We start from the raw sequence: 10413 nt of genomic DNA, 5'->3' as shown, positions 1-10413 counted from the left end.
CTCCCCTTCCTCCTCAGCCTCACTCTCAGCCCGCGCCCCCCCCTCCGCCTCTCCCTGCTGCCTCCCGCCGCTCCGGGCCGCGGGCGCAGGGCGTGGACCCCACCAAGATCCAGCTGCCCTGCGCGCGCTGCAAGGCTATCCTCAACGTGCCGCACGGCCTCGCCCGCTTCCGCTGCCCGCAGTGCGACGTCGACCTCGCCGTCGACATCTCCAAGCTCCAGCATTTCCTTGCCGCCGCCGCCCCTGGGCCGGGCTTCGTTCCTCCACCGCCTCCGCCCGCGCCCCCAGTCCCAATGCCGCACATGCCCTTCCTGCCGATGATGCCGCCGCCGCTCATGCCGATGGCCCCAATGGCCCCGCCCCCCGAGCTGCCGGAGGAGATCAACGAGGTTGCGTTTGACGTTGAGCGCGAGGAAGAGGAAGGTGACACTGTTGGTGAAACTTTCATGGACTATAGGCCTCCTAAGCTATCTCTTGGTCTTCCTCATCCGGACCCTGTGGTAGAGACTTCTTCTTTATCAGCAGTGCAACCTCCTGAACCTACTTACAACCTGGCTATTATGGATGAATTGGATGAGACCAGGGCATTGTCATGCTTACAGATTGAGACAATAGTGTATGCTTGTCAGAGGCATCTTCACCATCTCCCTACTGGTGCTAGAGCAGGTTTCTTCATTGGTGATGGAGCCGGTGTTGGTAAAGGGCGTACAATTGCTGGGCTGATTTGGGAGAATTGGCAGCAGGGGAGGCATAAGGCATTGTGGATTTCCATTGGTTCAGACTTGAAATATGATGCCCGCAGAGATTTGGATGATGTTGGTGCAAAATGTGTGCAAGTGCACGCATTGAACAAGCTGCCATATTCTAAGTTAGACTCGAAGGCCACTGGGATCACAGACGGAGTTGTTTTCATAACTTATAGCAGTTTAATAGCATCCTCTGAGAAAGGGTATTCACGTTTGCGGCAGCTGGTAGAGTGGTGTGGATCAGAGTTTGATGGTCTTGTGGTGTTTGATGAGTGCCACAAGGCTAAAAATTTGATTCCTGAGGCAGGAGGTCAGCCCACTCGCACTGGTAAATCAGTTCTTGAGATCCAGGAAATGTTACCTGAAGCTCGGGTGGTTTACTGCTCAGCAACTGGTGCATCAGAGCCTCGGAATTTAGGCTACATGGTCCGGCTTGGTCTCTGGGGGGACGGAACATCATTTCAGAGTTTTCATCAATTTCTATGTGCTCTTGAGAAAGGTGGTGTGGGTGCCCTTGAACTTGTTGCTATGGACATGAAAGCTAGGGGCATGTATGTTTGCCGCACACTTAGTTATAAGGGTGTTGATTTTGATGTTGTGGAGGCACCTCTGGAGGACAGAATGATGAATATGTACAGAAAGGCAGCTGAATTTTGGGCTGAGTTGCGTGTTGAGCTCCTATCGGCAAGCGAGTACTATGCAGAAGACAAGGGCAATTCAGCTCAGATATGGCGGTTATACTGGGCCAGCCATCAGCGTTTCTTTAGGCATATGTGTATGTCTGCAAAGGTACCTGCTGTTGTGAGGTTGGTGAAGGAAGCCTTAGCAGCAGAAAGATGTGTGGTGGTTGGTCTCCAGAGCACTGGTGAAGCTCGAACAGAGGAAGCTATCACAAAATATGGTGTTGAAATGGAAGACTTTATTTCTGGCCCTAGAGAGTTGCTTCTTAAGCTGGTAGAAGATAACTATCCCTTGCCTCCAAAACCTGATTGTTCTCAGCAAGGTGAAGAAAAGGTTACGGAGGTGCAGCGTAAGCGGCATTATGGACCCGATGTATCCTTAAAAGGACGAGTTAGGAAACTCGCAAAAATGGAAGATAGTGATGATGGAATGGATGCACACTCTCCATTGGAGTCAGACCATGAATTAACAGATTCTGAAGAGGAATTGCATATGTGTCAGATCTGCAATACCGAGGAGGAGAAGAGCCTGTTGCTTCATTGTTCCAATTGTGCTACAAGTGTTCACCCTGGCTGTCCAATTCCACCATGGACTGGAACGTTGACAGATGATTGGTTATGTTATGCATGCAAGGAGATAATAGAAGCCTATTTTAAAGAGAGAGATGTTTACATGGCTGAACTATCAAAGAGATATGACAATGCAGTGGACAGGAAGTCAAAGATTTTAGAAATCATCCGTGCTTTAGATTTGCCTAATAATCCTCTAGATGATATCATTGATCAGCTAGGTGGTCCAGACAATGTGGCAGAAATAACTGGAAGGCGGGGCATGCTAATAAGAGCATCAGATGGAAAAGGTGTTGTTTACCAGGCGCGGAACACGAAAGAAGTTGCATTGGACATGATCAATATGCACGAAAAGCAGCTATTCATGGACGGAGAAAAGTTCATCGCAATAATATCAGAAGCAGGATCAGCTGGTGTTTCCTTACATGCTGATCGAAGGGTAAAAAATCAGAGAAGAAGAGTACACATAACACTTGAACTTCCTTGGAGTGCAGACCGTGCAACCCAGCAGTTTGGGAGAACACATCGTTCTAATCAAACTTCTGCACCTGTATATAGGATTCTTTTTACCAACCTTGGTGGTGAAAAGCGATTTGCATCAATTGTGGCAAAGCGACTAGAGTCTCTTGGAGCTTTAACACAAGGAGATCGAAGAGCTGGACCATCACTTAGTGCTTTTAACTATGACAGCAGTTATGGAAAAAAAGCCCTGACAATGATGTATAGGGGTATAATGGAACAGGATGCATTTCCAGTTGTGCCTTTGGGATGCTCTGAGAATCAATCTAGTCTCCAAGAATTCATCACTAGATCAAAAGCTGCATTAGTGGCAGTTGGAATTATCAGGGATGCTGTAATCTGCATTGGAAAACATGGAGGAAAGCTTACTGGTAGGATCGTTGATTCTGATATGCATGATGTGGCCCGTTTCCTCAACCGTATTCTGGGATTAGCTCCAAACATCCAGAATAGGTTATTTGATCTCTTCACAAGCATACTCGACTTAGTAATTCAGAATGCACGAAGTGAAGGACGGCTTGATTCTGGTATTGTTGATATTAAAGCAAAAAGGGTTGAAATGAAAGAACCGCCGAAGACAGTTCACGTTGATAGCCTGTCCGGTGCTTCCACGGTGTTGTTCACTCTTACAATTGACCGTGGAGTTACTTGGGAGTCAGCTAAGGCAATGCTTGAAGAAAGGCAGAAAGATGGTGCGTGTTCTTGTAATGATGGGTTTTACGAATCCCGGAGAGAGTGGATGGGCAGAAGGCATTTCATGCTAGCGTTTGAAGGCTCAACGGAAGGAATGTACAGAGTAACTCGCCCTGCTGTCGGGGAAGCTTCGAAGGAGATGCCTTTGGCTGAACTAGAAGGGAAGTACAAGAAGGTCTCATCGGCAGATAAAACTGGGGAAGGCTGGCAGGAAGAATATGATGTGTCGTCCAAGCAGTGCATGCATGGGCCCAAGTGCAGACTTGGAAGCGATTGTACTGTGGGCAGAAGGTTACAGGAGATTAATGTTTTGGGTGGTCTAATACTTCCTGTGTGGGGCACGGTAGAAAAGGCCCTGAATAAGCAGGCCCGACAGGCTCACAAGAGGATACGTGTCGTCCGCCTGGAGACAACAGATGACAACCATCGGATTGTTGGGCTTGTCATTCCAAACACAGCAGTGGAGTCGGTGTTAGAAGGTTTGCAGTGGGTCCAGGACATCGACGAATGATGTGGAAACTACAGGTTATTTCTCTGCACATTCTTCGGTCTGGTGTTGTGGACCAAATTTCTGTAGCTAAGGAGGTAGCTTTCGAGGTTTAAGCTTTCTTTCTTCTTTCTTCATGGGGTGGGAGAGCACAACTTGGTGTGATGGATGATGGTTAGCTCCAAGATTAGGAAAGTAAATACAACATCTTCTGTTTATTGGAGTATTTTTTTTCTTGGTCAAGTCTTGCTAAAAAACATATTCTGTCACCCGCAAGTTGAAGGGCCGTCAATGAATGAAGAGTAGTGATTCCCCTGTCAATGGCATTTAGGAAATTGTAAAACTGCTTGTTTTTGGGAAGATATATGGTTTGGAAATTCCCCATTAGCTACGCAGTTTGGGGACCTGTACTGTTTAGTTAATGAAAAGAACAAAAGTGTGTTTGATCTCTGGGATGGGATACAGTTAAGATGTAGTACTCCTACTAAATCAGCGACAATTAATATGGATCGGAGGGTACCTTTCTGATAACCTTTTCAGTAGGGCTTATGAGTCTGTGGTATGATCCTGAGTCAATAGCCAAGTCTGGTTTACTTGGAACAGGAAGACTCTTCAATTATGGCAATATGAATCTAAGGGGGTGTAGTCTTTGTGTGCCATTGTTAATTTTAGAGGTGTCCAGCCTATCTTTCTTCCTGTTGTGTGGCATGTGAAGGTGCCACCCAAAATCCAAGGGTTTTTTTGCGGCCTCTATCCCAAAATAAAGTAATGACATTATGGCTAAACCTCGTTAGTGCATCCACTGTACTGAAATTGAATCAATATGTCCTCTGTTGCTTGAGTGCATTGTTGTCAGGACAGTTTGGGATGATGTTAAGCAAGTAAATTTAAAGTTGCCATTGTTGATTGTAAAACACCTGCTGCTCATTGCTGGTTTATGCAACGAGAAGTTCTTGCACTTAAACAATCTCTAGTTTCTGATTGAAAAACCTGAATCTCTCTGAAACAGGTTTGGCATCTGATGGTGGGGGGCTACCTGGTGGAGTGTCGAGGGATCTATCTACTGCTCAAGAACTTAAGGTCACCCCTGCTACTAGAACCATGGATTCATTCATCTCAGGCGGCAAGCCCTTGGCGATGCAGATCATGAAGTAGCTTCGCTGTAGTAGTTGATGGAAGGAAGGGATGGGGCAACGAAATCCATGGCGTCGGATTCTAGCTGTGGCGTTTTCTCCTCCCTCCCTCGCGTGGCCTTTTGGTTGAGTCCGCAGTTTACTGCTTTGCTGTAATGGTGCTTGGGTGCCCTGAATTTGGTTGGCCTTTTATCCGTTTTGGCCGGGGCCTGGGGGTAGAAACATGTATGTAGGCTTAAAAAAGTTTGGCTGCTTGAAAACCTGATAACATCTTGGACTTAGGGGGACGTTCTATGGCATGTGGGCCCCTGAATTCAGTGCTGCAGATGCATCCTTGACGCTATGAGGTTCTAGTTGTGAGTTCCTTCATTTTAGATTGCCGTTGGAAACTTATTTGGAGTCGGAGTCGTCGGGCTCAGATCGCTTCCCGTCCGACTTCCTCAGATTCCAGTCTGAGTCGGATCGGGCCCTCTCCACGTACTGCATCAGCTGCATACATATATGTACTACACGCATACACAGGTCTTCGCGCCAAGGGAGGTTCATCGTTGCGCACGTAGGCTTGGCTACCTCCAAGTGTTTCTCAACCAACGACGATCCATCAGGCGGCGGCGTTCATCGTTCGCCACTTCGTCAGGCGGCAACCGAGCCCGATGGCCGACGCCCACGACGCACCGCTGGTGCGCCTCTCGTGCTTCCACGGCGACGACAGGTGTCCGTGGCAGGTGGGCGGCGGACCCGTGCGCCCCCATCGAGGCCGCCTACGTCGACGCCGTTGGCCGGCTCCCCGTCCACGAGATGCCAGACCTCTTCGACTGCCTCTACCGCGGCGGGCACTGCGTCGGCCTCCTCGACCCCGCCTCCAACGTCATCCTCAATGGCCTCACCCTCCTCTGCCGTCGCCGCAGCGGCGCCTACTCGCCGCCGGAGGAGGACCGCTTCCCGCCACCGCCGGATCCTCGGCATGTGAGCAACTGGGGGTCCATCGCCTTCAGATCTTACAATGGCCTCCGCGCCTTCATGCACACGTACTTCCGGTACCTCAACGATGACCAAGCTCGGTTCTACCTCCACCTCTCCGGCGGGGACCTCCTCGTCGCCATCCGGATCGCCGAGCTGGAGCAGTTGGCCGCCGTCGAAGGGGCCGTTGATCAGGCCACCGTCGGCCGCCACCCAGACCTCCTCCGCGAACGAGCCCAGTTCGCTCTCGCCGTTGCTGCCATCAAAGCAAAGCACCCCATGCCCGACGACCTCCTGCTGCTCTGCCAGCCAGCGCTCCAGGAGACGGCCTACGACATGAAAGACGTCCTCGCCACCTTGGAGGAAGGGCGGCGCCTCACCGTCCATGACGTCGAGGCCATCCTCGGCGTTCTAAAATCGCAGCTGCGCCATCGCACGGTCTGCTCCCGTCTGCAACTCACCTTCACACAACGAGGACGCGGCGAGACCTTGCATTACCGCCTCAACGGCCAACATGGAGGAGGCCTGCAGTTCCAGCAGTGCGCGCCATTCAGCCTCGCCAGCCTGCGCTCTCCCGAGGCCGTGCGGCGCAAGCTCGAATCCAGCCTCGCGCTCATCCCCGAGCACACTCCGCACACGCCGGCGGAGGTGGCCGACGCGCCCCCGACATGCGGGCACATCGAGTACCTCAAGACGGGGCTCCTGGACGTCATCCACGCCATGTACGTCGAGGCGCTCGCCAGCTTGCCCCGCGCCGCGCTCCGGCGTGTCCTCCGCGGCATCCTAGTCGCCGGGCACTGCTACGGCCCCATGGACCCCGCGTCCAACATCATCATCCATGCCGCTTGGTACAGCGTCATCGCGCCCCCGTTGCGCCCCAGCATCGAGCCGGACGTGCTCGGCGTAGACGCCCTGCTTCGCCTCGAGGTCCACTCCCTCGACGGCCTCGTCGCCGCCGTCCGTGTCGCCACTGGCTTCTCAGAGCACCAGGCCGTGGAGCACCTCAGCACCAACCGCTGCGACATATCTGACATGCTTCGGAGGGCGGCGCCGGAGACACGCGGCCAAGCCTTTTATCGTGCCAGCGAGGCCGCCAGACACCCCCTCGGAGAGCACCACTCGTCGTTCCTCGCATCCCTGGCCTCCTCAGGGCCGAAATTTCTGGACACCTTGAGCTCCTTGCTGCGCTCCGGAGAAGACAAAGGGCCGCGCCATTTGATCTCTGCTGCCAGCGTCACAGAGTTGCAGAAAATGCTAGGACGCCGGTGCTCTCCCATCACCCCACTCCCAGCACCAAGTCACTTGGATGGTCTTCCAGCAAGGAAGCAATGGTTGGAGAAGAGGCAGAGGTTTCTACGGACAGAGCTTGAACAACTCCTCCGCGGCTACGCCGATCAGCACCCATGGGAACCAACATTTGAGCTGGAAATCATCTGCGGCGTGGCGAAAGAGAGCGCCTATCTCTCCTCCCATTGCTACCACATCAACTTCCTCGCCGCGGCATCCGACGGCACGCGAATGCTCTTCTTCGCTCAGGTTTGGGAGGAGAAGAGACCCGACAACACCGAGCAGTGCTTCAGTCTCTGGGTTCGTTACCACGACAGAGAATCGGAGGTCTCCTTCTGCTGTCCCCTGCCTTACTACAGCCCAAATGATGCATATCTTGGTAAGCGACTTGCAATTACTACTACTTTAACACATCGCTCTTGGTATTTTTGGGCTGTTCTTTTTTTGCCCACAACATGTTGTATATAACTGGATTAAGGGGCTTTGAAATTTCAGATCGAACACTATAGTGAAATGCTTTAACTAACTGAACAATCTCTTTCTTCACGTGCAGGGCGGTGCACCATTTGCGAGTTTGGCATGAGTAAAATTGTGCATCCACCTGTTGGCCTGCATATCGGAGCGACGCACACTGATTTTGGAAAGACACGTCCGCTTGGCTCAAATTTGAAGGTGTCCTCTCGTGCGGACGGCATCGTAGACACGGTGATGACCCAGAACAAATGCGCTTAACGAGAGCTGTCCTTCAGCAAACCTGGACAAGAACCTTCGGATAATGAGCCTCTCATGAGATCAAGATGTCCTCAAGCAGCGGGAGTTGGAGAGCTCAATTGTATTCACTGCTCAACAATGTTACAAAGTACAACATAGAGTGAGCTAACATTCCTAAAAACAAGGCACGCAGGCCATGAGCGTTAGTGGATCCTACAATCTAGGACTAGACTTAGTTACATCAGACTGTTACACAAATGTACACTAGAAAAACGCCCGTGCGCTTGCAACGGGACCACATTAACTTTAAGAGTTTAATATTAATCATATTAATATTACATTTAATATTCTCATACATATCAAATGACATTGGCGACTTTTTTTACCATCAAATCCTCACACACACTCTCTCTCCGTACCTCTTCCTCACTCTCTCTCCCCCTCTCCCTCTCTCTCTCTAACACACACACACACATATCCATCTTATTGGGTATGGGACCATAATCCATCTATTTCATACACACACGCTAGTGCATAACAATATGGATTATGTGTATTATATTTGCCACCACAACTAAGAGAATTTATTTCATGTAAATCGGCCAGCCACAGCTCCGTGACAAACAATACATCTAAATTCTCAGCGTTATTTTTATGTAATATGCATTATCTCTCTCTCTCTCTCTCACACACACACACACACACTGATATTATAGGACCAAAAACTTTTACCAATTACCATACTGTAGAACACCACACTCCTCACTGCATCGATGGGCGTTGGGTGGTGTCTCTCCTCTACCTGGTCACCTAGCATCCTCTAATTCTGCGCCACCATCTCGATTATCTCCCTTGGCACCGAATTGTAAACACCTGCCCTCCTTCTCCTCCTTCCCTGTGCTCCACAACACCCGAGCTGGCCGCGAATCAAATCTGGACTGCTGGTACAGGCGCCCATGAGCTAATACAACGATTCTCAATCAGACATGACAAGAATGTAAAAAAGAGCACATACCTTGATGCAGGAACTGCTGTCGCCTACCAAGTGAAGACCAGCACGTGCGCTGCTCTGCCGTGGACCTGTGCTGGCTTGATTCCATGTTCGCTGTTGGTCGTTGCTCGCATTCGTCCCACCCATCGCCCAAGTCGGCGTTAGGAGCAAACTCAATAGCCTTGCCCACCTTAATGGCTCCACACCACGAGATCGAATCAAGCATCATAGAGTTCGGGGAGGAGTAGCATTTCCACCGTTAGCTCCTCGCTGATGTATCAGCGTAGAGTGCGGGGAGGATACGGAACGTAAATACCTGGGGTTTAGCGTTGGTGGCGGGAACGACCGACACGGCCTCCTTGCGTCGCTCCTTGCTGCCCGCCCTGCTCTAGGGATCCTAGCGCCTTGCCCTAGGGTTACTCGCTGGCGGCGGCTGCGGCGGCGTTTCCCTCAAGAAAAAAAGCACGTCTCATGTCCGGCTTGTGCAGGAATCCATCACCAAGTAGGATCAGTAGTTCTGTCCTGAATGGTTATGTTGCAAGTCCTAGCTATAGCTATATATGCGTATTACCCTGCACCCCTATAAACAGTACACCCGGAGACCAATAGAAAGATCAGCGGGCACGAGGCATGCCCGTGTGTATCAATTGCTTGCGCGTATCCGTGTTGCTTCTAGTAGATCGATACTATATCAACCGTGGTTAGCCAGCTACGTCCAATCTATTCGAGCGTTTTCGTCTGCGTACGTGTTTTTTTGGTATATACTTCAGAATTCACTAATTCAGTTAGTCGGGGGCGGGATGTCTAAGCGAAGAAGGCAGGGCGAGGAGGATGAGCCCAACTACTACCACGACCACAGCGGCAACAAGGAGAAGAGCCTCTATCTAGTTCTAGACGACTGGCACGAGGGCTTCACCATCCGCAAGATCGATGTCGATAGTCCCGACCTCAGCGCCCCCCTGTCCTCCGACTAGTGTCACCTGAGCGTGGTCGTGCCATGAAGTTCGCAGCCCTGGGCAGCTACATCATCACCACGAGCAACATACACGCCGGTACCCTCTTCTACGACACTGACACCGCCGGACTGGCCGTCGGCCCTCCCGTTCTAGACGCACTGGCACTGCTTTGTGGCTCCAACACCTTCCTGACCTCCGGCGTCGGTGACGCGATGTTCGCATTCGCCTTCCACTTCATGGAGCGGCCTGTGTCCTTTGAGGCAATGGGGAAGCCGCCGCCGACGGAAGACGACGACCTGCTGCCCATCGACTGGTCCTGGAAAAGCATGCCAACGCCCTTCACCAAGGACAAGATGATCTTCTCCTACGCGCTGCACCCGGATGGGCGCACCATATTTGTGTCCTCGTGGAGCAGGGCGGTCCGCGGCACGTACTCCGTCGACACCAGGAGCTGCAAGTGGAGGCGCCATGGGGAGTGGATGCTGCCTTTCAGAGGCCGAGGCTACTTCGACGCCGAGCTAGACGCATGGGTCGGGCTGCACGAGGACGGCTACGTCTGCTCCTGCCAGGTTGCCTCCCGTAGCGGCGGCACCACACAGCAGCCGGAGTGGAAGATGGCCGCCGAGCGTAGGATGTGGATCCCGTGGCATCAGCTGGAGTTTCACCTGCGTCGGATGTGA

General features: G+C 51.8%; 1 protein-coding gene and 1 pseudogene across 1 annotated transcript; both read left to right on the top strand.

Moving 5' to 3' along the window:
* Positions 1-6: 6 nt before the first annotated feature.
* LOC119341226 (protein FORGETTER 1-like) lies at positions 7-5197 on the top strand. The gene is made up of 2 exons (XM_037613095.1): positions 7-3733; positions 4705-5197. The coding sequence occupies exon 1, from the start codon at positions 294-296 to the stop codon at positions 3717-3719; it is 3426 nt and encodes a 1141-aa protein (XP_037468992.1). The 5' UTR covers positions 7-293; the 3' UTR covers positions 3720-3733; positions 4705-5197.
* Positions 5198-9577: 4380 nt separating this feature from the next.
* On the top strand, positions 9578-10413 carry LOC119339116 (annotated as a pseudogene).

Source organism: Triticum dicoccoides, chromosome 7B, assembly GCF_002162155.2.
Source record: "Triticum dicoccoides isolate Atlit2015 ecotype Zavitan chromosome 7B, WEW_v2.0, whole genome shotgun sequence".
Classification (NCBI taxonomy): domain Eukaryota; kingdom Viridiplantae; phylum Streptophyta; class Magnoliopsida; order Poales; family Poaceae; genus Triticum; species Triticum dicoccoides.
Note: the sequence above shows the minus strand (reverse complement) of the source record. Positions and strands in the feature narration are given on the sequence as shown.